Source organism: Python bivittatus, unplaced genomic scaffold (genome assembly GCF_059951505.1).
Source record: "Python bivittatus isolate LINGU-HERP-01145 unplaced genomic scaffold, Pbiv_v1 ctg000560_np1212, whole genome shotgun sequence".
Lineage (NCBI taxonomy): Eukaryota > Metazoa > Chordata > Lepidosauria > Squamata > Pythonidae > Python > Python bivittatus.
In genome coordinates, this window is record NW_028277083.1 from 4,146,880 (window position 1) to 4,174,860 (window position 27,981).

Consider the following 27,981-nt stretch of genomic DNA (forward strand, 5'->3'; position numbering starts at 1 on the left):
GCAGGCAAGAAACTAACATGTGGAGGGGAGAGAGAGGGAGGAATTGTTATTCCGGAGTTGCAATATGGAAAACATAATATTTCCAAAACAGCAAAGGAAGTAGAAGGGGAAAAAAATATGAATCCAAAGCAAAACTATGCTTTCTGCCAAATTATATATCCTGACCTTCTATCGAGCCAAACTAAGCATTTAGCCACAGGGTGACATCAACTGTTTGCTGCTGGTGGAGCATCCTTGGAAAATCTCCCACCCTGCGTCTTCCCTGGTCTTATCCCACTGGCTTGAAATAAGTAGCAGATGACAGACTCCCAAGGTGTGGTCAAAAAATGTCAAGGTGGTGGCCACAATGGTGCAGTGGAAGCTCTGACATACTTAAAAACAGACCGAGCTTTGATGGCACCTTCATGGTTGCCATCTTGACTACACCTTGGGCCTCTGCTTGTGTAATGGTAAGTGGAAATGACCTTGGGAGACAGGAGGAAGAGCTGCAGACTAGGCAACAGTCAGATAAGAGGCAGCTTAGCCCACAGAAGCAGTGGAGGTGTGGAAAACATCTCAGAAGGGACCCTCCCTAGTTTCTTGGGCTGGAAAGGCGAGGTGAGGGAGATGTACGTTCAGACTTGCAAGGTTCTGTTAATGTCACCTTACAATAAAGCTAGAGCTAGTACTTCTGGGTGTGCTTCTTCTCTGGACTACCTCGCAAGGCTGACAGCTTGCTTTCCAAAGAGATCAGTTGCTCCTATTTAATTGGGAACTGGACCAGAGAAGCCTGTGGAAGTCCTCCCCTCTCTGAAAATTTGAACGGGGGCTTCTTTCCTTTACGGCAGATCGATCAATCAAGGTGTGCATGTCACTCAGCCTTGGTTATTCCAAGCTTTCTTCCTTTCTGTAGGCTAAGTTACAGTGGTACCTTGGGTTACGAATTTAATTTGTTCCGTGACTCTGGTTGCAACCCGATTTGTTCACAACCCGAAGCAAATTTTCCCATAAGGTTCAATGTAATTACCATTAATCCATTCCAGCGTCCACAGACCACGCGTCAAGGGCGGAAAAACGGCTGCGGACTGCGCAGCAGGGTGGAAAAACGGCCGTGGACCGCGCGGCAGGGTGGAAAAACGGCCATGGACCATGTGGCACAGGCGGAAAAATGGCCGCGGACCATGTGGCATGGGTGGAAAATGGCCGCGGACCACGTGGCACAGGCGGAAAAATGGCCGTGGACCACGTGGCACGGGCAGAAAATGGCCGCGGACCACGTGGCATGGCGGAAAATGGCCGCGGATCCAGTTCGTACCCCGAGGCGGAGTTCGCAAACCGAGGTAAATTTTTGCGGCCGGAGCTGGTCACAACCCGAAAAGTTCGTAAGCAGAGGCGTTCGTAACCTAAGGTACCACTGTACTTTAAGGCAGTGTTTCTCAGCCTTGGCAATTTTAAGATGTGTGGACTTCAACTCCCAGAATTCCCCAGCCAGCAGGGCTGGCTGGGGACTTCTGGGAGTTGAAGTCCACGCATCTTAAAGTTGGTAAGGTTGAGAAACACTGCTTTAAGGCATAGCTTTTTTTCCTTTTTTTTATGGCCATCGCCCTCCATCTGAGGACCGAGAGCCACGCTTGTTAAGTTAAATTAGTTCTATGATGTGAATGCCATTGCTCCTTGTGTTTAAAATCATTCTCCCCTTTCTATCTCATACAAAAGTCTGGAAGGATTTGTGGGGGGGGGGAGTCCCACTCATAATTTTCAGGACCTGTACCTGCAACTTAAATCTGGAGCTTATGCATTTGGACAGAACTGTCCTTGGGGGTGGGGAGGAGCGTCAACTTCTGCAAACTCCTGGGGAAAATCACAGAGGTTTTTCCAGCAAACCTTCTGAATAAAAAACCTGCTTTGTTTCTGCTGACCAAGCCCGTTCTAAAAGGCTTCAGAGCAGGACCGTGTTAAAAAAAAAAAAAATCTGAAGATTCATAATGCTTGTGCCAACCAACTGGCTGTGAAGATTTCGGATCCAACCCACCCCAGCCAGTGGGCTAAACCAAAAAAAATCTCATCCTCTGAATCACTTAAAACGGAGCAAAGAAATGAAAAAAAAAATGCACCCAAAGCTGGTGCTGGAATCTTGTTGGCTCTTTAAAAATTCATGCTGGGCGTAGGAATTTTAAATGATTTTCCAGTCCAGGCACGGGCCACTGAGCTGCTACGCTGTTTGCCTCTCGAAAGGCCCAACGCAAAGACAAAAAAATGAGTTGTGTTGGTGTTCCAGCTCTTCCCAAACACCACGGTCTCTGAAGGCTGCTTAATGACGGTTTTATGACAGCCGTAATAATGATACAACCGCACAGAGCGCCGGAAATGGATAGTCCCACAGAATCCGCTACTGCTCCCATCCTTAAGGCTGGTCAAGCGACGCCACAGGCCCTGAAAAGCACCAGCTTTAATGCTGGCTTTTTGCAAAGCCCCCTAACACGTAAAACAGAGTCCAGTCCTTGTTTTGACTTCATTTTTCTCAAGCGACCTCTTCTGTTTTTGAAACCGCTCAGAAATTACACACACCAAGGAGGAGAAAATTCACCGCAACAACAGCGAGGTTTTTGTTTCTGCCCGCCCCCCTGCCCCGGCCTGACCAGAGTGCTTGGGTCTCCATGGAGCAGAAATGTAAGAGGTAGAGTTCCTTCTCCTCCTCCTGTTGAATGTTAGTCAAATTACAGCACAAAAGCCAACATTGAAAAAACAGAAGATGTGGATGGTCACCTCCAAATCTTTGATCTAGACCCAGTTGAAAGACTATCAAAGCATTTGGGGAGGGCAACCAAGCCCCCAACGGTCCAGTTCACCGTAGCTGGCACAATTTAGATCCGACTTGAGAGCAGAAAAGTTTTCATGATGAGTCTCACTGGCATAGCTAAGCCCAGTTGGGTCACCAAGGACAACCAGACCAGCTTCTACTTGCCCCTTTTGTGTGTGTGTGTGTGGGGGGGGTGTTCCTAGCTGCACTTTCCATGAACACAAGAAAATAAGCAAACGTCTTGGGCCGCTACTCATGGAGCGCATATTATTTGGGGAAGAACCAAAAATGAAAGAAGGAAAGAGAATCACATTTGCTTTGCTGACGCCTGCAAGAAAAGCTGCTGTCTTTGTGTCTCCTAATCTCTATGCGCTTGCATCACATGCTCATTTCCTACAGAAACGGTCGCTCTCTGATTATGTTCCCACGTGTTCTTTCCTCTTGTGATTCCCATCTTGTCTGTGGCTGGGGAATTCTGGGAGTTGAAGTCCACACATCTTAAAGTTGCTAAGGTTGAGGAACACTGCTGGAGACCATCTCTTTTGAGCAGGAAGGATTATTCAATCCCATGGATGTAGAAGATTTGGGGGGAATTACTGGACAACCTCACAGAAGCCACTCCACCACCACCACCCCATCCAGCACTGAGACTTTGAGGGCCTGTTCTCATAATGCCACTAGTTCTTCATAGCAACGTTCTACTTAAAACCAACGCCACACCCGACCTGAGAAGAGACAACATGTGGGAAGTCAGCCCTGTTCAAAGTCAGATCTTTGGTCACACGGCTGGGGGAGGATAGGAGCTGTAGTCCAACCCCTCTAGAGTCTTGTGATATAGAGAAAGCCAGTCGACCATGGTGATATGGGGAAGACTGTTCATAGTTTTCTAGGTATCCAGGCAGAATTCCTTCACCTCCCCACAAAAGGAAGAGCTACCTAGCTTTTCCAACTGCAGATACCGGAATTAAATCTTGGATTTAAAGAAGTAAGGGAAAGATTATCTCGAGTTGCATTAAACTTCTGGACAGACCATATACTTTTCTTTGGCAAAAGTACAGAAGTAGTTTTTTATCACTGCTGACTTCTTATTTAACCTACAGTCTTGGAGATCCCATCCAAATATGAACCAGATCTGACCTTGCCTAGCTTTCCAGAATCAACCAAGGTTGGCTGGATACTGCCAGCTAGCTGGGATGAACCTTGGATTCTCCACCCATCACTCTTCCAATGCAAGAACCATGTTATTCTTTGGGTTGCCTCTTGTCTGGCATGGAGAGACCTTGAGAGTAACCACATCATAGGTTTGCTCGGGGTCATTTCTTCTAGCTCAGCATGAGCTGAGGAACAAAACTGCAGAAACAAAAGCGACCCCCCAACTCGATAACGTCAGAATGGGTCTGTCCATATTGTGCCATGAGGTCTGCCCCAGAGGAACAGGATGCCTTGAACGTTGTCCAACAAACATGGACCGTTTTGACCATTCTGCACAGATAGCCTTCAAAACAAGTTCCCAAACCCCAAAGGAAACAGAGCAGAAGCCCCTCTCGGCTGGGATCTCCACACCACCATCCACGCGAGCTTCTGTTGCAACGGGCTACGGTGGCAACCTGCACAGCACATAGGAGACCCCTGCCCGGGTTCTAGGAAAACCGTTCACATCTCAGATGTTACAGACACAAGAGTCCCAACCCAACGACATTTCAGAAGAGGGAGGACAGGCGGGAGGTCAAGCCCCGCAGCGATGGCATGCAGGGGGGCGGGTGGGCCTTGCCAGAGCTGCCCTCATCTGCTTCGAGCCCTGCCTTCCCACATCAGATGCATTTAGCCCTGTGTCCTGACACCAGAAGGACAGCCAGCGTCCAACTTCCAAACTCAGCCACCTAACAAAACCCAGAGTGTTGATTGACGGAAAGGAGCATTTTCGAGCGCATTCGAGGGGGCAGGCAAGCAATCTCCAGTGCCAGCAAAGTGTCCTACCGAGGTGCTAATCCTTTTAAATCGGCTTTAAAGGACTTCCAGGCCTTCTTGGGCACAGACCTTGGGCAACCCCCCCCCCCCGCCTTTTCGTTGAGGGCTTGGCACTTGGGTTGACCTCCCTCCGGGGCCCCTCCTTCCCCCTCCACCCATGACACGCGACCAGCAACTCGCTTCCCTTTGTGAATTCACTTTGGGGGACCCCGCAATCTCCCCCCCACTCCCCGGGATTTTGCTCCCCAAAGGTCTTTAGCTCCGGCTCCCTCTGCCTCAATCCTTGGCCACTCTTCTTCCCGCTGCTCCAAATCGTTCTGCCTCCGTTGTGGGTGCCAATTGGAGAAGGGGGGCGGGGGGGGTAGGACCGGCCTATCAGTGCATCCTGTCTTCGGCCCCCCCACCCCTTCCCCCGAATCCGACTCCAGAAAAGCAGACCCCAGCCTCCGACTTGGAACGGGGAGGGGGCGCACCTCCGCTCCCCCCCCCGCCCCCGCGACCCGGACTGGCAAAGTGCGGCAACTTCCCACTCACCTTCCTCGCCGGGGTCTCCGCCACCGCCCGCGGGGCATCGTCCCCGTTCGGCGCCGTGGCGGCTCCGGGCGAGCCAGCGAGGCTGAGCCGAATTAAGCCCAGCGCAGGCGAGGCGACTTCTCGGCACGTCCCGGCAGCTGGAGCGGCGGAGCGCCACCTAGCGGCTGCCGCGCCCCGAAACGCGCCCCAGCAACGCGTTGGCGGTGCGGACGGCTGTTGCGGGCGGTGCGCGGCGGCCGAGGGCTTTCGCCGCCTTCCGCCCCTTCCCGGGCTGGATTTCTTTTCTCTGCTGGAGCGCAGCGGGGCACGAGTGGCGCGAGCGAGGGTCCCGTTCAGACGTGCGCTGGGCGTGCTGCAGCTCTGCGAGCGGAACGGCGAGAGAAGCCCGTGGCCAAAAGGCCGGTGACTCGGGGGAGTGTCGGTGGACCCCAAAGGCGTTGCACGTCGGTAAGTGCGCTTCCCCTTTCTCGCCCCCTCCTCCTCCTCCTCCTCCTCCCCTTTTAATTTGGGCAACCAGCTCTTTGCGCTTGGACCCACCGGCGCTTTTGACTTCCTGCTCAGCGGCTTTGGGGGAAACCGGCCGCCCGGCTTCATCCGAATGAACCCAGATTTAATGACCCAGGTTAGTATGCCTTTAGAGGCAGACAGCAGCGCTTTCCAGATTCCTAAATTCTCTTTCTAAGGCCCTTTGACCCCGTTTTGCTTCAACTTTCCCCTGAATTGGATTTCTCCCACTCTGGACCCTTCCAGGAGATGTTGGAATCGTCCCGTTCAACTGTTCTCCAAGGTGGTGGGAACCTGGGTCTTTCCTCTGTGTGGGCTAGACAGATCTCCTGTTTGGGCCGCCTGGAACGGGAATTGAAACTTTTGAGGAGGAGCTGCATGTCAGCAGCTGAAAAAGCAGAAATGTAGACCGGTCTCTAGCGAGTGGCAATAAAATACCCAATGGCATTTTGTGGATCATGGTTCTGGTGTGCCGTGACGATTTCACCCTGATGGTGTCGCTTCGCTTTGCTGATAAATGCCACATCACACGTCAAGCGAACTCTGAAGCAATCTTCCCCTTTACATTCATTTCCCCTGTAATGATCTTTGTGTACCCTGTTTGCACAAAAATGAGGTACCGCTGGTTATTCCAGCCGACTGCTAGGCGAGCTGCAACGTACAGTTGCAACGTGCGGTTTTTTAAAAAATCTATAAAGACGCTGGAAAGCGTATCAGATGGACGTTTTTAGTCCAAAAAACAGAAGCCTTCGCATTAAAAGGGTAAAGAAACATACTGTGGTGCATCAACTTTTGAGGAAACCTATTCCAGATTCATCCATAATGAGAGTTAAAAGCTTCAGCTGCCATAGCAATTTTTTTCACAATACGGGTCCTTCTGCAGAGAGAGAGAATGAACTGTTTTTTTATTGAACGGGTTTTTTAAGGCAAGAATATAATAAGCAAAGGGAAATCTAAAACACAAAGAAAAAGTAAAAGAACAAAATACAAATAATATGCAAATAGGTGAAAAATCATAAAGGCTATTTTCCAATTGTTCTTAATTATTTATGATATTATAACATGCCAGTTTAAAAAAAAAAAAATTCAGGTCTCTAACACACAGTATAAATCCCTAACATTTATACATTAAATCAGTACTAGAAATTTAACTTTCCATTGTTAAAATGTAAGTTCTGCATGTAGAGAAACCCAAATTTTGAGTATGGAGCAAATCCATGTATAAAGTTACAGTCCAAGAATGGTTTCCAATTAGAATTGAATTCTACATCAGATTTATGAGAATTAATTGTTAACGGTCCATGACCTGTAAAGCTGGGTATCATCAGCATGTTGATGATGGCCTCCCCTTTATAAAACTTCCCAAGAAAACTCCATTTCCCATTCTCATAACAATAAATACGAACACAAAGGAGTTATTTTTTTATTATTTAAATCTTATTCCACAAGAAACCATCTTCACTAACGTGACTGTATTACAACTGGCATTAAATAATACTGTGTTAAATATAAAATACTTATTTTTAAACAAGAGACAAACGGTTTAAAATACAGGACTTCTTTTTCCAAAAAAAAAAATCAGTCAGAAAGTTTAACCCACCGACATTCTTCTAAAGTTACAAAGTCATGAAAAATTAGTACAAAACACTAGGACGATCAGTATAACCCAGCCGTTCCCTTGATGATAGAGTACAAAATGGTCACAAAACAGAAAAAAAATACAAAATAGCCAAAAACAGAGATTTCAAGGAATCCAAGTTTGTTTCAATGAAGGGTTGATAAAAGAATTCTCAATTCTCATAAAGCGAGGGAGAGCATCTGGCTGACCTCTTTGAAGCTTGGAAGCTAAGCAGGGTCAGGCATGGTTAATACTTGGATGGGAGACCAGCAGAGAATTCCAGTGCTGTAGGCTAGAGTGGAAATTTGGAAACTCATCCTGGCTTCCATATTGTTGTCAAGAAAACTACAGGAAGTCACCGGCAGTGAACCTGATGTGATGGAGAATCACCTTTGCCATTTCATGAATGGGAAAGCTATAAGTTATGGACCCAGTTTTTAACTGACTCTTATTCTCCTTGGGAGGAAATCATAACTGCCAGTGATCCAGGTATGAGCACTAACTCTTATCTAGCCAACATTACACCAAGCAAGCTCAAGAGAGGTACCAACGGCCTTCGAGAACTCTTAAGTTTGTGGCAACCCTAAAGGTCTAGTCCAGTGTTGTCCAAACTTGGCCACTTTAAGATGAGTGGGCTTCAACTCCCAGAATTCCCCAGCCAGCATGTTGAAGTCCACTCATCTTAAAGTGGCCAAGTTTGGACAACACTGGTCTAGTCTATCCAAGAAGCATCATGAGGTAGTCAGAATCCTGGGGTGGGTTGTGCTCTGGACGGCTGCAGAAAATTGGGAGGGTGGACTGATTGCACCTTCTCCCAGCAAGTAAACATTGACAGAGAGACAGAGAGAGAAATTCAGAGCCTGCTCGGTGCTTACATGGCTAGTTGGGATCGGAGAGGAATTTTTACACACGGGGAAATGTGAAAAAGAGAATATAAAGCGACGCGGTCTCTTCCGCCATCTCGCCATATGCCTTCGGAATGAGATGGTCAAAGGGCTTCAAAATTGATTTGGTGCAACCCTTTTGTAACATATCTTGATATCTGACATGATTACCTTCTATTTAATCATCAAACCACCTCTCAAATGCATGCACGACAAAGAATTCAATAAGTTGAAATTTGGCTGAACATTAAACGTGGCTGAAATTTCAGCATTATCTGCTTAGGACCAGGAATAAGAAGAGACGGTAATAATGGTTGGTGTAACTGTGAGACCATCTTTTTGTAGCCAAGAGTCATAAACCTCTTCTGGACATCATTGCTTCAAACCCATTAACACAGATGTTTGCATGGCTTGATTCAAAGTGCATTGCAGTTCAGTGAGCAGCACTAAAGTGCATTGGAGTGCATTTTCATTTTCTCTTCCACAGGGAGTAGTCTAACAAAAGGAATGGCCATAGAACCAAAGGAAGGAGAGCTAGTGGAAGTCTATCTGGCATGCTCCATGGTTAACCTGGCTTTGCCCATGGCTGATCAGAACTAGCGACAACCAGTGTTGCTTTTGGAAGTTAAAAAACCAACATTCCTCGGTTTTAACTTTTTTTAACATATAATTCTGTCCGTTTTGTATAAGTTAAACTCTCTTTTGGGGTCTTTAGGAGAAACTGCAGCCAAGGCCCAGTAAATTCTTAACAGTCCAGAATCTCAAGCAGTCGTTTGCTCTTACCTTCCGTCCAATTATACCTGGACTCTTTTTACATGCAAAGCAAGTACTGGGTCTCTGAGCTGTAATTCTCCCTTGAGTTTTGCACTGCAAACTGTATGAAGGGAAAGAGTTTGGTAGGAGAGAGGGGACTGAAATAAAAATGACGGTCCCGTTCTCACGGAGGCGATCAATTTGCATCTGCCTGTTTGCAGGGTTGAGTGGGATTTTCTGGGACCAGCGCTATTATGTCTTAATGTTCGCTTGTCATCCTACGTGGCAAAGCTGAGAAACATACCTATCAGCTCATCCTCTGCTTGTGTAACATTTCAGGATTCTGTATCAATCAACCAAGGAATATTCCACACTCTAGGTATTATTAATTCCTAAATCTTCAGATATTATCCAGATGCTGTTTGTCATAAGCAGCAATGGAACACCATCACAGTTCCTTCACAATGCCTGGAAATTGCTCAAGGACACCGCCGTGGTGTTCTTGCAAAAGTCCATGAGGTCCAGAGGGTGTCCCTTTTAGCAATTTCTACAGGCCCTTGGACTGTACCATCTGTGACCTCACAGAAGCTAGACCATGACAGTTCTCCTTCCACAATCTGTTTGCAGTTGCTTAGAGAGAATCAGCTAACTGTGTTGTAAGAGGTAGAGTAGAAGGCCAGCAGATGACTTCTTTTGTGGTAGGAGAAAGAATGGGAGCACAATTGAACGGATGGACCTTCCGTTGGCTAGTATTAAAGCATCTCTCCTCACCAACCTCTTGCATCGCTTCTTGCTTCTTGGTTGAGTTCTTGGGCTCTTGAGACTTAACCAGATGTTCCCAACTGTTTTTGAAAAGAGGTTGCTTCCTAACTTTCCTTTTCACTAGGACCCATTAACTGTTCATTGTGTAGCAAAACCTTCATCTAAAAACAATAAGTGCTATTACAGTTCTTTTGTATTAAAGGAAAAGAAACTTTGCACCTTCAACATTTTGGGCCTGGGCAAGATTGGGCAAGAAGTCCATTGTAAGAACCACCATCTCCCCTTGGAAGTCCTGAAGAATGTGGAAGAGCAGGATCAACCTTCCAGAAGAGACAAAAAGAGGGAAGGAAGGATCTCCTCTCCCTGAACCCTGCATCTTTGAATCCTTAAGGCAACTGTCTATCTGGAAGTTTTAGACTCAACCGCATCGGGCCGATAGAGGTACCTCCAAATAGCATAATAATGGGTACCAGCTCCAAAAGCCACAAAGAGATGCCAGATGGCGTGGGCGAAGGGGATGCGTCCATCGCTCTTGAAGAAGATGGTGCCCAAGCAGTAGAAAATGCCACCAGCCACCAGCTCCAGCAGACCTTCAGTGTTGGGCTGCAATAACCAGGAAAAGCAGAGGAGGGAGTCAGAGGATTAGCAGAAGAAGCCCCACTATTCATGAAACTCAGGTAGCTCCTGATTCTTCCAGGAGGGAGACCCTTCTATAGACATTGCCCCATTCTGCATTTCCACTGGGTCACTTACCATGGAGAGAATGACCACAGCAGGGAAAAAGCCCATTGCCAGGTAACAAAGCAGTTCCACCAGCTTGTACCTGGGGAAAAGACAAGCCAAACCGAGTTTGAGAAGCCCTGATGCAGTCTGCATCTCAAGCTAAGCCGTGATCTGCTTAACCAGTTGCTGAATTAATCCCAGTCGTCTGGGCTCACATCCCTCAGGAAGCCATAAACCATAGTTTCTAAACCACAGGGGTTGGGAGTCACAAGGTACACTGCTCCATAAGTCAAGCCTCTCTCAGGGCAGGGAACCCATGTAGCTACGTAGAGGAGCAGCTATTGAGAAAACTCTGTTCTTCTCTCTGAGCAACTTGGGGCCATGAGTTGTGGGACAAGCCTTCCTTCCCTCTTTTCAAGATTTTCAGATCACGTTTCTATCTTTTTTCAGTAACCAAAGCACGATAAAGGGTTAAAAGCAAACCAAAAGGAACCCCTGTGATATATTGCATTCCGCAAGAGGGCGGTATATGCCCATCAAAGATATAGCTCCCTTCCAAGCAAAAGCATGGATTTCTCCCTCTCGGCATCTTCCAAAATGCTCACCGTTCATGGAAAAAGAAGACGTAGACCGTCCCAACCGAGGCCATGATCCAGATGATCCAGCGCATGTGGGATGCCCAAGGACCCAACTCCCGCAGGTTGAGCCTGGCAGCACAATGGGGATATGGGATCGTGGAGAGAAACAGCCGCTAGAAATGCACGCAGGTGACCGAGATGACTTCAAAACATCGACTATGCGATTGCACAAATGAGATCAGTCACATCAGGGGTGGCATATGGGATTTAACAGGCACCTCCTCCCCCGTACCACCAGCCTCTTACATCCAGATTTTACCGTGCACAAGTCTTGTCACCATCCTGTGGTTTTAGGTTGCTCCACCCGCCACTTGAAATACTATGAAAACATGGAAAAACTAGTTTCGCCCCAGATCCCTCTCATTCACACAGACTCTCCCACAAAGAGAACCATTTTGATAAACGACAGCAGTTTGACAACGGCCCTGCTGAAAAGCAGAGAGCTATACACAGTTTGTCGGAACTCACCAAGGAGCGTAGGAAGCTGCAATGAAGAAATAAATTACCATTCGGTCGAACATGTGTAGGCAGTGCTCTACAGTCCTGCAAAATATGTATGGGGAGAAAGCCTGGGTTTGCTTAGTTTCATTTTCTTTTGTGGAATGGCAAGGTGTGGGGGGAGGGGGTTGGTTGGTTGTTTTGCCCCTGAAACTTTGCACCTCCACGCTGGTGAAGCAATTCCAATGTGCACAAGCAAGAGGGCCATAGCCCACGAGATCTTGCCAAGGGCTAAGTTACCAGGATGGGCCTGGCTGGGGTTTCCTGATCGTTTCTTGGCATTTGGGAAGGGGAGATTTGTTGCCTGGTTGACCTTTGTGAATCTCAAAATACTAAGCAGGACCAAAGCTGGTTAGAACTGAAAAGAAGGGCCCTTGTACTCTTGGTGGTCAAAGACTTGGTAGTCAACCAATAGACCCCCAAAGAATGCAACGGTGAAGAGCTTGATTCCTCTTGGCAGGGAAATTCCATGGATGTGTCCTTGAAGTCACCAAGAGTCAAGCTCAGTTTGGGAGACCTTTGCCTGGAGACTATTTTAGGGTTTGCTGGTTTGTTTCCTGCCTCAAAATTTCTGGAAGTCATGCTGCCATTTCCAAAATAAGGGTTCTTACGGGGCCAAGTGGTGCTGGGACCTCAAGTTGTCCACCCCAAGATTATAAACCCCTGGGTTCCGTGACAGAGAAGATATGTCAATATGGACATTCAGTCCTTGGCAGGTGGAAAAAATCCCTGGATGAAGCCCTGAAGAACTTAGGCCAAGTTGCATAAAGCATCATTAAACCAGCACAATCAGATGGTGCTGCAAATAAATCTAGAGGATCAGAAGACAGCTGAGAGTTATCTATTTGCCACCCTCTCGTGGTTATCTAGATTTTTGCAGCCCAAATCTGGTAGCTCTAATTAAACTACTGTAAATGGGCCAAGCATCTGCTGTAGCTTCCTCTGACAATAAGCTTTCCTTGCTGCCACCCTCACGGTTGACAGAATTACCTTAAATGCCGTTTCTTCCAAGAGATGGTATGAAAAGTGGTGGATACAATGAAGAGTCCTGACAACCCAGAGCCATAGATCCATGCAGAAATTGTCTCCCACTGATTGTCAGACAGGATGTAGAGAACTGAACTGCCTAGGATGCTTGGGACGATCCAAAACTAGAAGAAAGATGGAAAAGAGAATGTTCTGGTACCAGGTTGGAGAAGACAGACATCATGGATTGCTAGGTCCCCCTTGGGCCCTGAGCCAAACCCAGCCTCTTGTTTCATCCCACCAGAATGCTCCCTAGAGAACACGTGTACAACTCACCGCATGGGTGGCACAGTTGGCTGCATGTTCATACTCGGTTGGTTGGTACCTTCGGTTGGGTGGGACCCTGTGATTCATAAACCTTGAATGAGAGACGGAAGCAGGGAGAGTACGTCAACTAACTATGATCTGCAACAGAAGAGATCTGCCAGAGCTGTTCGGCGATGCTTTAATCCCAATGCATGTTTTGAAATTTAAAATGATAACCTCATTTTGCAGTGCTCCTAAAGCTGCACCCACACCCTCCCCACAATTATCCTTAGCCATGCCCAAGACGTCTGGAAACTTTCTTTTAGCAGCAAGATGGCCTCATCCCAAGAAGGATTGAAGCAGTGGAAGGCAACAAGAGACAGTACTCGTGCATGCCCATTTATACTGCCAGACTAGGAGGAAGGGTTTTTCCTGGACTGTAATGAAATTGATACTTTGGGAAGGCTGTTCGTCCAGGAAATGATTTGCTAGCTGCCATTATGAATTGCTAGTTTCCTTTGTAAAAAGTGATTATACTAATTAATCTACATATCCTGCTGGGATGGCTAAATTACGCAGCCTTTATGTCAGCCTCACCAGGTAGACCAGACAGGAATCACGACCAAATGAGCTAATTCTACTTTATTGTAAAGCTACATGAACAGAATCTTGCAAGTCTGAAAGTACAGTTCTTCCCCCATCTCCTTTACAGCCTGAGAAACTAGGGAGGGTCCCTTCTGGGCCTCTTTCTCCATCCATTATGCAGCTGTGGGCTATGCCCTCTCTTCTCTGACCATTCCCTAGGCAGCGTCTCTTCGCCTGTCTCCCAAGGTCTTTCCCACAGACCATTACACCTTAAGGCTCTCAGTTCCAGAGCCAAAATGCAGCCTAGGTGCCTGTAAGCTCTCATATGATGCCTTTCGTACTGCTGATTTCTCTCCCATTACTGGAACAGAGATTGTAAATTGTGTAAGGACGGTGCAAATTTTACTATAGTTGTGAGTCGTTGAGAGTCGGGCGACATACAAGTTTAATTGACGATGATGATGAAGAAGAAGAAGAAGAAGCAATAGATAGGGTATGATTAATAACCACCACCGTATATTTCCCTCCATGTGTTACATCTCAACACATTCTCCCCCAGCTTGATGATCTCCCACTGCATAGGACTATCACCACTATCATCATTCTGGGAAATTAGCTTCAAGGCTTCTGGCGCGCTTCTTTCTTGGAATAAGACTTTCCAAACTCCAGGTGGATTAAAACAAAACAAGGACCCCTTCCTTCCTATCCTCCAAAAGGCTTCAACCCACATTTTGAACCCATGCAAGATTTTTTGGTTCGTTTGTTTTAACAGGCATGGGATTCTTTTTGTAAAGATGGATGGATTAGTCTCTTGAAGGGTCTTGTAAATTTCTTAGGCCTAGAAACTTTCCCAGGGAATTCTCTCCCCAGCAAAACCGAAGGCAGAAAGAGTTGATGAATTTACGCCCCAGTGAAACTAAAAGTCTATTTATTAAACCGTCGGCCTCCTGCTTCCTCTTCTTGCATCTCGATCCCAGTTAACAAAGAGACTTGGGCTGTCTTCTTCGCTCCTGGCCTTGAGGTTGGATTTGTGCATTTCAATTCACCAGCAGCAAGTCTCTTGCAGACAAGGGAGCATTATTCCCCCGGGATGGGTTGCTAAGCCACCGCCCAGCCCTTTCCCCAATTTCGGTGCCTTCGCATCTTTGGGGGGTCCTTTTGCATGTCCTGCATTCAGAGCTGCAGAGTGATGTCACAGTGTCCAAAGAAACACATGGGAACCATTTCAGTCAAATAACTAAGGGGAAGATAGGTGAGTCTGGTCTTATCTTGGACAGAACTGGAATAATGCCACCTTGGGTCACAAAACAGTAGTTAAGAAACCAACAGAAACATGTCCTCCTGCTTTCAACCCTCTCCCCTTCACCCCCCATCTACTTCCCAGAACAGTGAACAAAGGTCAAGTTTGCACATCTTGCTAAGCCGTGTTGCCTTTAACTGTGGGGTCTGGACTAAGCTTGGTGAACTACATACGTACACCCAACACACCGTACGAGAAACCGTGATTTATAAGCCACAGTGGCCACGTTCATGTGACAGGCTCAGCCAATGCCAGCAAATAACAACAACACTTTAACTAGGAGTTGAAATCCAACATTTCTCCAACAGATGAGGCTGGAACGTGTCTCTCTCAAACATCCATCTTCCCCTTCAGGAGAACCAAATGTTTCAAGGATGCTTACAGGAGCAAAATGCATCAGATCACGATTCTAAGCTTCTAAGATTCCAAGATTCTAAGGTTCTAAGAATCTAAGTTTCTAGGATGTGTGTGCACCCCCCAAAGCCTTTCACGCTGCAGAGAGAGCCCCCCTCCCCACCTACTTTAGCCCGAGCATCATGATTACGTCAAGTGGGCAATAACTTCCTGGGATTCTCATGCCATTTCTGGGCTTCTCACAACCCTGTTGGATGCTGGTCTTTTTCTGGCGCCATGTCTCAGAGCCAGGGAGAGATTGCAAGACAACAGCCTTGTGCTCTCCGCTTTCTGGACCCCCAAACAAAGCACTGTTTGTCTTAGGAAATGAAAGGGACGTCTGAAGCCCGTCACTCACTTTCCCTTGCTTTGCCTGCCCTTTGTTAGCTCTGAGTCAGAAAGAAAGGCCTTCTGCTGAATGCCAGCCTGCCCAATGGGGCTGGTTTTTCCTTCTGAACATTGAAATTCATCAGGGAACATATGGTCCCTTGGCAAGGCGTCCAAACTCTGCATCAGAAGCCTGCTTACGTTGACAAGATCCCAGGAATGAGGGAAAAGATTCTGTGTAGATATATGGCTGGGACCTTGAGCATTTCACCCCAAGCACTAAACCGTGATTTGAAACCATTCTTTGTCAGCTCAGCCCCAGAACACGCTCCGCCAAGACCCCCACAGTGGCTTAGGGTGAGATGTGAGCCTAGTTCCCAAGTAGCTAAGCAGAAAAGAGTCCCACTGATTCTCTTACAGATGTTTCTGAGCCATAGGTCCCAGCATCTTTCCATCTGATGAAAGTTGTCCCCCAGGATGTCTGGAGGACATTAGATTACCTGTTCTGGGAAGAAATATTGTTGGGTTTCTTTAACAGCCTAGCCCGAGATTCAGGTAGAAGAAACAGTGGTTTAAGTATTGCAGGGTGGTGATAAAGGGTATTGGACTAGGCCTGGGGAAACCCAGGTTCAAATCTACCTTGGGTGCAACCTCACAGTTGTGGGCCTTGGACGCTGCAGGTAATAAGAGGCTCCAGAAGGAAAAAGGATCTGTAGGAGATTGGAGTAGCCTATAAACCTAATCACTCAATCAATCCAGCAATGAAGGACATAGGATGCCCACATTCCCACTTCTGTCATGAGAAGGAGTTGTCAGGGACACAGAACTGGATGAAGAACAGACTGAGGTTCAGGTTGCAAAAGGAAAACAACGAGGGGAGAGAACATGTCCCAACCTCCTCTGAGCATAAGAGGTAAGCCAGGGACGAGCCACCTTTTCCACTCCAGGGGCCCTTGAACTTAGAGGCCTGCTTAGGGACCCCCATGCAGAAAGCAGGTGGGGCCAGGCTGTAGAAGACCTCCAGCTGAATTCGGTTTAAACTAATTCAAACCCAGCCAGGAGTGACGTCTTTGCTCTTGGATAACATCTCCCTCCTGTCCCATTAAAAATGACCATTTAAAAATGACCATTACAATGAAACATTTTTAATTATAAAACAATTACCCCATTTAGAAAGTCTCTGGCAAGCATCTAAGAGTTTTTGAAGGTACAGACCAGCCGGAGAAATGTATTTTCAAATAACAAAGCTGGGGAAAAGGAGATAATCCGGGTTGCCTACATTTTTTTTTTTCTTCCATCACGCCATCCTACCTGAGAGAGTGGACCATAATCCACGATGCTTAGGCTATGATTAGTGGCTTATTCCTTAAATTGGCCACAAGGCCCTTCATTGTTTTGTTTCGTTTCGCTGGTTAATACAACTTTTGCTTTGAAAAAATGTCTTTTTCTTATTGCGTTTATCTGCCTTTGATAAATGCAAGGGGCTCCCTTCCCAGAGGCTGGATTCCTTCATATCCTTTCCACTTCTCATTCCTCCGTGTTCTCCCTCCCTGCTCCAGAATAGGATTCCAATCCTCTTATCCTGAACAGATTAGCAGGCTGTGTCTGGATGGGAGTGATTCAACCAACAAGTTTCACAAGACAAGAGTAAGCCTTACATCCAGGCCTGTCACCTTCTTTCTCTCTCTTTTTTTTAAATGCATTTTTATTAAAAGTTTTTACATAGCTAAAAGGCACATACAAAAATATTTAAAGAAAAGAAAGAAAAAGAGAAAAGGAAAAGTGCAGAAAAGAACACAGTTAAAGAAGGGGAAAAAAAGATAGTTAAAGAACTACCTTCTTTGCAGCAGTTACAAACAAACTCATTATCCCGCCTCCCTCCTGAACGTTACAATAATCCCTTCAGCCCCTTAGTCAGTCTTTTTTTCCATCATCAAATCCAGAAATCACCGTTTTGCTTTTTCCCGTTTTCAGCAAAAAGTCCATAAAAGGTTTCCGGTCTCCTGTAAAAGTACTTATTGCTCTGTCCCTGACCAAAAGCAGTTGGTTTTGCCATCTCTGCTCGTTCTGCTGTCTTCACAATCCATTCCTCCTTTGCCCCACCACCTTCTTTCTCAAAAAGGATATTCAGAGCCCAAGCAAATACAGAAAAGGGAAACTCAAGGACTACGGCAGTTCCCCTATGGGGAAAGGGAATATTTTCTTGGTATAGGGACATACCATGATAGCCTTGCATGGAAAAAGTGAAGAATGGAAGCAGAGGGCTTTTCTCCTCTGGACATTAGAGTAGAGGGAGGGTGGATCATCTAGGAATGAAAGGTGGAAGATCTGGGTGGAGTGGACAGAAGCACTTGATTGCACCCCTTGTGCTTAAGCTGGGGAGATCCCTTTCATAGGATGGAGGCCAACTTCGAAGAGCTTGACAAGATGAGGAGACAAAGTCATGGAGAACAAGGCTGTTGAAGAGGCACTGGTTGGGTTGGCTGTAGATTGCTTCCAGTTTCAGAAAAAAATAGGTCTGTTGTAGCTGTTGCTGTGAGGAAACCAAGCCAGAGAGTGCCTTCTTCAAGTCATGATTGACCATTGTGGAATTAGAATGCTGGAAGAGATGACCCTTTGGCTTCATCTCGTGCAAACCCTTCTGCTCATCTTGGGTGTCACCATCCATTATAAGGGACTACACTGATCCTTTCTGAAGATCCTGCTCTGTATGAGGCACTGGATTTTCAATCAACGTAGGAGGATGACTTCCAACAAAAATTACTCCTGGAAGAATCCCAACCCTGTCAGCTGACAGGGCCTTGCCAAAACGCCCACATCGAGCTCTATGTGCTGTACCTTGTTTCTGAACAACCAGATGCCTTGCCATCAGATGATGTGGGTCCTAGCTCCCTCACACCCATGTGGAGCCCTGGGTACTTGGAGCTTTATGCTGTGCAAATTCAGTCTTTTAGAGATAGCCAGACAACAGGTTTGCTCACTCAGCCTGCAGAAGATGTCCATTAGATGCTGGTGAAGTCTGGAGACGCTTCCATGAAGGGCTGACACGTGTCTTCCTTTAGGACAGGTTCTCTGCTGGAACAGAATATAAGCCTAAAGAGGCCCCAGGGTGGGAATTCAACACTTTCCAGATGTTTTGCCCTGCAGTTCCCCAGCCATGTTGGATAGGACTAATAGAAGCTGACAACCAACCCAACTCAAGACACCAGGTGGCCTGTTCTTGAGATAGGTCTGACTCATCATGGCATATTTTATACTGCCTGGGGCCCTGTGTTCTCCGAGTCTGAACACGCGCAAACATCTGAAATATTGCTCACTCTGCTCTGCAACAAACGTGTCCTCAAAAAACAAGTCACCTGTTTATCTTGAAAATGATGAGTGGAATTGTTGGGATTTGGGCTGGGGGGTAGCAGCGGGTGCATCCGAACAAGCAATAGTTGAGGAAGAAGTTGCTTTGATGACCAATATTGATTGATCAATGAAGATAACAACCAGTTATCCAAACAGAAGGAACAGCAAGGAATAAGCAGGGTTTAATCTGGGTTTGTTTGTTTTCTGATAATGATTCATTTCTTAAAAATTAATACACAAGCATTCTTGAGAAGAGAGAGACACCCACTGCATTTAGACAGAGGTGATCTTTACAGAGAGACGGGAAGGGCTGAAAATAAACCAGAAAAATGGGTTAAAAAACCCTCAAAAGTTTCCTGGATGTTTTTTTAGACTTGGGGGGAAAATGCTGTTTTTTTTCTCCAATTGCTTCTGTTTTTGTTTTTTTTTCCCTGATCTTCCCATCTTTGTTTCAAAAGACAATCTTCCCTTCTAGAAGGAAAAGTCATTTTCTATTGCCCAAAAGGCCCTGATTTTTTTTTTTTTCTGATCCATTTTTTAAAGAGGGGGGTGGATTCTCTTCCCCACTTCAAAGTGCTCTGATCCCAGTGTAGAGAACTTTAATATTTTTCACCACCTCTCTCACTCCCCTCTACTTTTGATCCCCATGGAAACGCTTTGCAAATGATTTGCAGAGATTCAGAATCAAAACTGGGGATGGGCAAGGAAGCAACTGTATTGCAGGAAATTCAAACCACTCACTTTTTTTTGGATTGGACAACTCTTTAAAAGGGGGAAAAAAAGCTGCTTTGATACAGAATGATCAAGTGGCTAGTCCATTTGTAAATCCAAGGACCCAAAAGGATTTTCTTTAACTCCTCCCGAGTACATGAACATACACACATTTCGTGCAGCCACGAGGCAAGGAACTGGACTGCTTATACTTTTTCATGACCCACTTACACCCACCAAGTAAAAGTGGTGAGAGAAATGCAGTGTTCCCTTTCCAGGGTATTCTTCGGTTGGGCCAGGGGTGTCTTGCAGGAAGAGGGTCAAAAAAGTCAAGATGGCCACCGCCTTGACTTTGCTGAGACACACCCCATGTATGCTCTGCTTGCAAATGGCTAGTCTCTCATCTTCAGAGTCCGAAAGGCCCCATCTTCGTGGCAAGGGAACCTGGAGACTGAAACATTGCCAGTTCCTCTTTCTTGAAAAGGAGAAAAAAAGATTCCCTTCCCCTTTCGTGCTCATGGAGCAAACTTAATGCCAAACCTTCGAGGAACTGCGAACATCTCTTTTCCCTCACAGGGAGCTTTGCCAGGGCATCGTTACCTAGTTGGCAGGTAAGCTGGTTGGGCAGCGGTTGAGACACACAAGCTGGCAAAGGGGGTTGGTGCAGATCCCCGGGACATGGACGTTAATCAAGCCAGCTTTAGCAATTAGCTGAGTTCGGGTGCTCCCTTAAGCCGCAGAATTGGGGTGCTATGAAAAGGCAGCAAGTGTGATTGACCATTAGGGGGTTCTGATTCCTGAAACGTTTGGACAGGTTTGCGCTTCAGTGGCCAAATAATTTGGGCTGATTTACTACTATGAGCCCGACGTCTTCGCAAAGCGTCCCTGAGAATTTATATCCCACATTTCTGAGCTCACCAGGAAGACGGGTATAAGCCATCTTGGGTCAGATCCCCCAGGTTTGGGGGCCCCAAAGGAGAAACAAGTGAGGTGAAGTCCCCAAACAGGAACGATCCAAGTCAGGAAAGACCGTGAGCTGAAGCCGGAACATTTTGCCGGAATCTGATCCTTAAGTTTAGGGTCTCTTCTGTCCATTTCTACCCCAATGTCCATTTCTGGCATCTGCAGCTTGCGCAGAACTCATTGAAAAAGTTTGCTCTCAAAGAAAACAAGCCGCCTGCTCGCGGGTGTGTAGGAAATCCTTTGCACTGATTCACCGGCCATCTCTATCCATTCAAAGGTCACCCCTCTTTGGGCTGCTGCGTTTCACAATCGCCACTGGTCCCCCAGGCGTAGGGAAAGAGGGCTGGCGGGGAAAAGGCACCTGATATTGCACGTGCACCCCCTCTCCAAATTCTGCAAACTTGGCTTGCAGATCGTTGCGTCTCGGTTTACCATTCCCGATGCGCGGATGGCGATCATTCCTGGAATTCTCTTCTCGGCTTTCAGGAGGCAAAGGGCAGGTTGGAAGGGAAGAGGAAACGCTGGAAAAATCCAGGCCGGGGGAAAAAAAATAGGCCGCTAACAGAAGCAACAGGGCCTCGGTCTGGCATCCTTCAGAGGCGTCGGCTTCAGTTCCTGAATGGGGGGGGGGGCACAAGTTGGCAAAAGGCACCTCCCAGAAGCTCCAATTTAACCTAAACGGGAGTTCTCAAAGCCGTCATCCATCAGGTAAAGCCACGACCCTTCAGACAACTAGTTTCGCTGTTTAGGGGTGCCTGAAGAGGGATTTGGTGTAACTGGAAAGGGGCAGACAAAATATTGCATCCGCCTCGGCGGATCTCATCCCAGCGAAGCAGGATCGCGCCTGGTTAGTTTGGGATGGGAGACCACTAGGAAATCTTGGGGTTCTAGGTTTGACTGGGAAGGTAAAGAAAAAAATAAATAACATGCTAGAAGGACACTATTAGCAAACCTGTTCCATTTGACCGCCAAGAAAACTCTGTGAATTCCCTAGGAACTGAATGTCTTGCATGGTCAGAGTTTCCTTTTTTTAAGATGATTGCGGGGAAAGGTTCATTTTGGTGCCCTTCCACACAGAGTTGCTTTTCCCTTCGCTTCATCCTGTATGATTCCCCCCCCCTCTGGTTTTGGTCCATTAAAGTCATAAATGCCTTGATTTAAAAAAAAGAAGCCATCTCCATCTCCATCTCCATCTCCATCTAGGAGATGGTGCCCCCAAATGAAGCCCCCTTGGGGTGCCCCGTTCTGATCCCACCCTTGCTGTAAAGAGGCCCTGAGTTTAGCCGTGGAACCCGACGCCAAATGACTCACAAATAAGGCAGTTTAGAGAAATGGAGGGGGGTCTCCCCTCTGCCTCGGCCCCCCCTCCCCAGAACTTTTCTTACCTGCCGTAGCGAGTCTTCTGAAAATCCAGGAGTCTGGAGATGAACATGGTGAGATTTCCACCAGGTTGTCGCTTCAGAGCTGGAGGCGGGGGGGGGGGGGCAAAGCAGGGCTGGGGGGTCCCTCAGCTCCTTAGAGCCTCCCCCGGTGTTCTGGAGGAAGGTGCCTCTGGCCCCCCAGCGGGGTCTCCCCGAAGCCGCCCATCGCCCATCCCCGCCTGCGAGCCGCCGAAGGAACGGGCTGCATGTCTCGGTCCGGCGGGGGAAGACGAGGCGCCCGCCGCCCGGGCGAAGGGGTGTCAATTGGCCTGCCGGGCGGAGGGCGGCATCCTCCCCCCGCCCCGGGGAAGGAACGGGAGGGGAGGGCTAAGCAGGCAAGACAGGAGACTCCCCCCGCCTAGCCTCTGTTGCATGGAAAGGAGGAGGAGGGGAAGGACGGGAGGGGAGGGGAGGGGAGGGGGCTGTGTCAGAGGCAGATATTGAACTCCGATTCTTAAGGGGAGGGAGGAAGGCGAGCAAGAGACCGCGAAGGAGGTGTGATGGAGGGGTGGGGTGGGGTGGGGAGAAGTTGCAGGGCACCATAGCTGAGGGAAAGGGGGGGAAAGAGGGAGGAAGAGAGAGAACAAGGGGTGGGGGGTGGGGGGGGGAGAGAAAATCTCCCCGCTCGTAAAGTAGTCCAAGAGACTTGTCCAAACGCCTGTTGAGTAAGCCAGCTTGGGCAAGCTATAAATATCGCCTGCACACGCGCTCCCGCACACTCCCACGGATCAAATAGCAGATTTCCAAATACAATCCCGGCCGCAGGGAGGTAAAGGGAAGATGGGGGGCAGGGAGGGCAGGGGGAGTTCTTCACCTGCCCCCTTCCTTTCAAAAAGAACTTCACTCCCTTCCCCACAAGACAACTCGACCTGGGCTTGCTGTATTCCAGAGGATTTACTTTTTAACTAGGAAGGGCGGCCTGACCCCATTTGCATCCTTTAGGCACTGCGCCGGGGGTCTGAGCCTTCGTGAGCTTGGGGGCGGGGTGGTGGTGGTGGTCTCGAAGGCCGTTCTGTTGAGTAAACCACCATTGGTTGGGCGCACACAGCATGTTTTGGGCCATCAGCCATGGGGTTCCTGGCCACCACCCCGGCTTTGTGCAGGACACTAAGCCCAATTCAAACCAGGCAAAGAATGGTTTAGCAGGGCCTGTATGTTTAGGGGTGCTGCTTGGCAGTGGTTCATTCAGTTCACCCCATCCCCTAGGCTAGAATAGAGTTGGATAGGTTGTGCTGGATTCACCCATGGGTACCCCCAGAGAGAACCAGGGGGCACAAGTGATGCCATGACATCATTGTGCAAATGATACCAGTTATGGGATGTGCAACCAAGACACATTTCATCATTTGCATGGTTTGAGTGATGCTGTAATCATACGGGTGACATCGTCATAGCTTGTCCCGGGCACCATGGATTAGGCTAAAATGGGGTTGGATTGTTTGTGCATCGATGTGCTGGGGGAAACCCAGTCACCAACCTAATGTATGTCATGAACCAGATCTTCACTGGAAGCCGCAGTACGGTCAGGCAATGCATGTTGTCAGAACAAAGCCATTATGGTTGATTCACCTGTTCCTCCAGTGATGGTGTTGAGGAGGTACAGCTTACCATTCAACTGAGCGAAGAGTAGGCCTTGGCCATCTGATGTGTGGGTGTCATGAGAAGAGAGGAAAGGTTTAGCTACTGAGTTTATCATTGTGCCAGTTCTCAGCCAGAGAAATACTGGTGAGATCATCTGTCTCAGGAGCCAAAATAGCATGCCATGAGTCCTATGACTAAAGTAGAACCACTGTGTGGATGGATCTAGACTTCTGCAACGCACACCTCACCCCACACTCACCACAGTTGGCAACTGCAGGAGGACCAATGATGTGGGAGGGAGCCAGGGCAAGAAGCTTTGTAAGAAACTTGGATATATTTGCAAGAGGTCATGTCTGTTGAGAGCTATCAGTCTTGGAGACTCAACATTGGGGACAGAATACTTCCAAGTATCAGCTGAGAGAAAACAACACTGGGAGAGAGGTCTATATCCATTTTCTGCCTATGAGCATCCTGGTTACCTGCTTAAGAAACAAAATTGAACTAGGAAGGACCTTAACCTGATCAAGCTTATTTTCTTAAGACTTGGTGATGGCCACTAACTTGGATGACTTTCCAAAGGGGTTGGATAAACTCAGCGGAGGACAGATCGACCAAGGACTAAGTCTTAAAGGCTCAACATCATCTGTGGTTTCTGACTGCAGTTGTGCCTCCAAGTCAAGGATGGTTTCCCTCTTGTGTGTGAGCGCATCTAGTTGGCTGAGAAACACAATGCAGGGCTAGGATAAACCTGGACCTGACCAGCAAGGCCGTTCTTAGGTTCTCAAGATGCCGCAAGCCGAGTTTCACCGCTGATTGGCTTTCTTGACTCAAGTCCCCAAATAACTTCACCCAACTCTGTGGAAAGACAGGATATAAGTGTAATAAATACATGTACACACATGCTGCCCTTCCCTCTCTTCCCTACCAACAGGCGTCCATCTGGCCCACCTTCTCCAAGTCCACAGAAGACAGGGTACCTCCTGACCCAAACTGCAGGAGGCTTTGTATGGTTGCTTCCACCTTGAACAGCTGAAAAAGGAACTCTTCCACCATACCAACCGCAGAAAACTTTTCCCACACCCTTTCCCCTCTTCCTTGGTCTGATCAGAGCTGGGGTTTGGAGAACCCAATCACACTTCAGGGGTGCACTGTTCTGCGGCCCTTTTTTGCAGAGCGCAGGCCTGTTTTGCTTCTGGCGGTCCTTCAAGCCGCTCAGGAGATGCACGATCCATTTTGAAACAGCGCAAAAGAGAACGGGCTCAAAGCTGAGAGGGCTGGGGGGGCAGGAGGGTTGGAAGCAAAGAATGTTCCCATCCATTCGACAAAAACAGGTCAGCGTTCACTTGGCAAGCCAGACCACAGCCTGTTTTCCTAGGCCAGGAAGAGCCAGCACATCATTATGAAGCAGCAACAGCCTTGGAATGGTTCCTGTTATGGAGAACTATTTTAACTCCCAATTTTTTTATTTTATTTTATTTATTTTCTTTCTTTCTCTTTCTTCCTTTCTTTCTCTCTGTCACTCTTTTTCCTCCCTCCCTCCCTCCCTCCCTCTTTCTCTCTCTCTCTCTCTCTTTCTTTCTCTTTCCTTTTCCTTTTCCCCTTCCCCTTCCTTTTTTCTTCTTGGAAAGGGGAGGGAACAATTCCTTATCAAAGTCTTGTTTAGTGCAACTAACTAGCATCCTTTCTAAACTGGAACCCAAGAAAAAGGTTGAACTGGAATTCCCATTACAATGGCTTGGGAGAATGGGAGTCGGAACGTATTGAGAGGGTACCAAACTGGAAAAAGCCGATGGAATGACATTGTAGGAGCAGAGCCGTGTTCGCCGGAAGGAGCCATGCCTTTAAATCCTGCCAAGCGCTTTGGGACGCTCTGCTTTGTTCTCTGATAACATAGTCTACCTCGTGGGGTTGTTGTGAAGATTATAGGGGGGAAATGAGAACTGGTGATGTTGCCTTGAGTTTCAGATGGCTGGAAAATATCTTTTTGTTACTGTAACAACCTTGTTTTATCAGCAAAACAATGGGATGGAGTAATCTTTCCCAATGCTGCGAGTTCCATTCGTTATGAAGCTCAAAGGGTATCATTTATGGGCAAGAGATGGGTGTCAGCTTGTTAGGATAAATCAGGAATTTTGTAAAGAATAAGGGTATGGCTGAGGAAGATGCAAAGTTATTCAAAGGTACCTGTTAAAAAGCAGGTGACTTATCAATGAACTAGCCTTAATCAGTGGACAGAAGAGGTTCAAAAGCAGAATGTGCTGAAAATGTTCATCTTTTTTTTCTTTTTAATGGTGTTTTCTCCACTGGTCCATCAGGACCCATGTAACATTTTCCTCCCCTGGAGCAGTAGTAATAGTGACCAGAAAGAGCACACTTTTTCATATTCCAATTAATCCTAATTAAGCTCTGATCATACACCTCTGATGGTGTGACTCCCACCATGCCCTGCTAAATCTCCTGAGACTCAATTTCATCTCTGTCGTGGTATGGCCCTACACCAACTACAATGCCTCCAGTTCAGACTTCCAAATTGATTGGCCTCGGGTCAACCGGATTTAAATCCTGGATCTCTCTCGCTGGCTGGGGAGAACCGGTTCATTCAAACTGGAATTGCTAAGCTCAGCCTACCTGTTTCGATCACTGGTTCTGTAGGTCCAAGATACCTGCCCTAAATTCCTCCCCGATGAGAAGTGAGTAGCAAGGAAGAATCATTGTGACCCTATCTGTCCCCAAACAAACCCCAGACCTAACACTTGGTCCCTTCTTACCTTGAAAGGTGGCTTACATCTTGAGTTGGGCCTTGTCCTGATAGAAATGGCTGGGGAAGTAGAATTGATCATGACCATTTCCCCACCAATGATTTATAGCACCTTCATAGTGTCACTCAGCCATCGTTGACGTGACCTAATGCCCATCCTCGTTTAGCACAACAATGGTTGGTTGACTCAGCAAGACAGATGAAATCTCCAGCGATCCAGGTGCCTTTTTTTTTTTTAAAGAAACCAAGGAGCCTTGCACAGGAACAGCAAAAGATGGCAAACAGAATGGCAGAAGGAGGATAGAAGCTGGTAAATGATGGGAAGAATTTTCTAAGAAAGGCCAGGAGAAACCTAATGTGTGTTCAGTAGCAGAATCTCTGCTTTTGCTCAAGAGTCCCCTTCAGGCTACAATCTCCAGTTGAGTGCCTGGTAATTAGGGGAAAATATCCAGAGATTTGCACAAACCAGGGCCATCTGGAACCTTGAGAGCACTAAGGCTGCTCCACCTGGATGGGGGCACCCAGTTCATCGGGGATAAGAAAGACCTGAAATAAACTGGCAGGACAAAAATAGCCTTGGTTGTAAGGGCAGAAGAGGAGCTGAATGAAAAACACATTACTATTTTTAAAACCTGGATCTGGTTGCCAGGGCAACCAGCATCTTTTGAAGCAGATAGCGGAATAATGGCAGAACTTGCGGTAGGGTGACGGTGGGAGGGGACAGAGGTCATTCTCAGCTGGACAAGCTTAATAATTCCCTGGCTGCCACTTGGGAGAAATATTCGCACCTCTCAACATTCAATACACTTAATGGCCAGCCTTGGGGGGGGGGGGCTCTTCCTTCAGCCTCGAGGCCAATGATTCAACTCAACTCCCCCAACCTGCCACCGTCCAGATGTGTGGACAACAGCCCCCCATCATTCTCAGGCATCATGGTGTGGATGCAATGCCAACAGATTTTGGAGGGCACCAGGTTGAGGAAATTTCAAGCCCACCCCGGCAAATAAACAGACCCATTTTACAGACGGAAAATATGGGAGTTCTTACTTAGCCTGGCTTTATACCACGAGGTTATTATTTGGATAAATTGGAGGAGAAAAGCTATTGATGCCACCACACCTGCCGGAGGGAAGTAGAATATAAATGCAATAAAATCAATTTAATATTGACGGGGAGGAGAGTAACAGAGAATGCAATTCTTTCCCCGCAATTTGTAAGCGTTAAAAATTACATCTGGAGGAAGATCATTTTTTTTCTTGTTTGTTTTTAGAGCTCCATCCTATGCTGATCAGAGAAAAAAGTAATTGCGATAACTTAGGAAAAGCAGCTAAATTTGCCCGGCGGTGGTTTATTAACACCTGGAGCTGCAAAAACCTAAGGAATTCTGCCCTCGCCGCTCCTTATTATCAGGGGTTTGGTTGCTGTTTGAAAAACATTTCACAAACCAAGTTTCTTTGATATCGTTAAAGAAATGGTCTTGAGGGGGAGAATATGTTAAAGCCAAATTCTACAAGAAATCCATGGTCGATGTTGCAAAAATCCAGGCGGCTTACTTTCTTACATTCTTACAAAATGCTGGAACCTGCCTGCAATCCTATTTATTGATTTATGAGATTTACAGTGTGTTTCACACATACCGTCACCCCCACCATCTGATA

At 47.3% G+C, this 27,981-nt stretch overlaps 3 protein-coding genes across 4 annotated transcripts in view; 1 reads left to right on the top strand and 2 right to left on the bottom strand.

Moving 5' to 3' along the window:
• Positions 1–5,414, bottom strand: part of RADIL (Rap associating with DIL domain) — a 40,963-nt gene extending 35,549 nt beyond the window's left edge. For both annotated transcript variants that reach the window (XM_088148000.1, XM_088147999.1), the window contains exon 1: positions 5,282–5,414. The gene's annotated coding sequence lies outside the window, so the exon portion shown is untranslated. The remainder of the gene's footprint in view (positions 1–5,281) is intronic.
• Positions 5,415–5,588: 174 nt separating this feature from the next.
• The window catches only part of WIPI2 (WD repeat domain, phosphoinositide interacting 2), a 42,340-nt gene continuing 19,947 nt past the window's right edge, over positions 5,589–27,981 (top strand). Inside the window, exon 1 of the mRNA XM_088148003.1 lies at positions 5,589–5,728. The gene's annotated coding sequence lies outside the window, so the exon portion shown is untranslated. The remainder of the gene's footprint in view (positions 5,729–27,981) is intronic.
• Positions 10,009–22,396, bottom strand: MMD2 (monocyte to macrophage differentiation associated 2). The gene is made up of 7 exons (XM_088148004.1): positions 21,949–22,396; positions 12,964–13,045; positions 12,652–12,812; positions 11,632–11,706; positions 11,131–11,232; positions 10,556–10,625; positions 10,009–10,405 (listed from the first exon to the last, which is right to left on the bottom strand). The coding sequence occupies exons 1-7, from the start codon at positions 21,993–21,995 to the stop codon at positions 10,202–10,204; spliced, it is 741 nt and encodes a 246-aa protein (XP_088004130.1). The 5' UTR covers positions 21,996–22,396; the 3' UTR covers positions 10,009–10,201.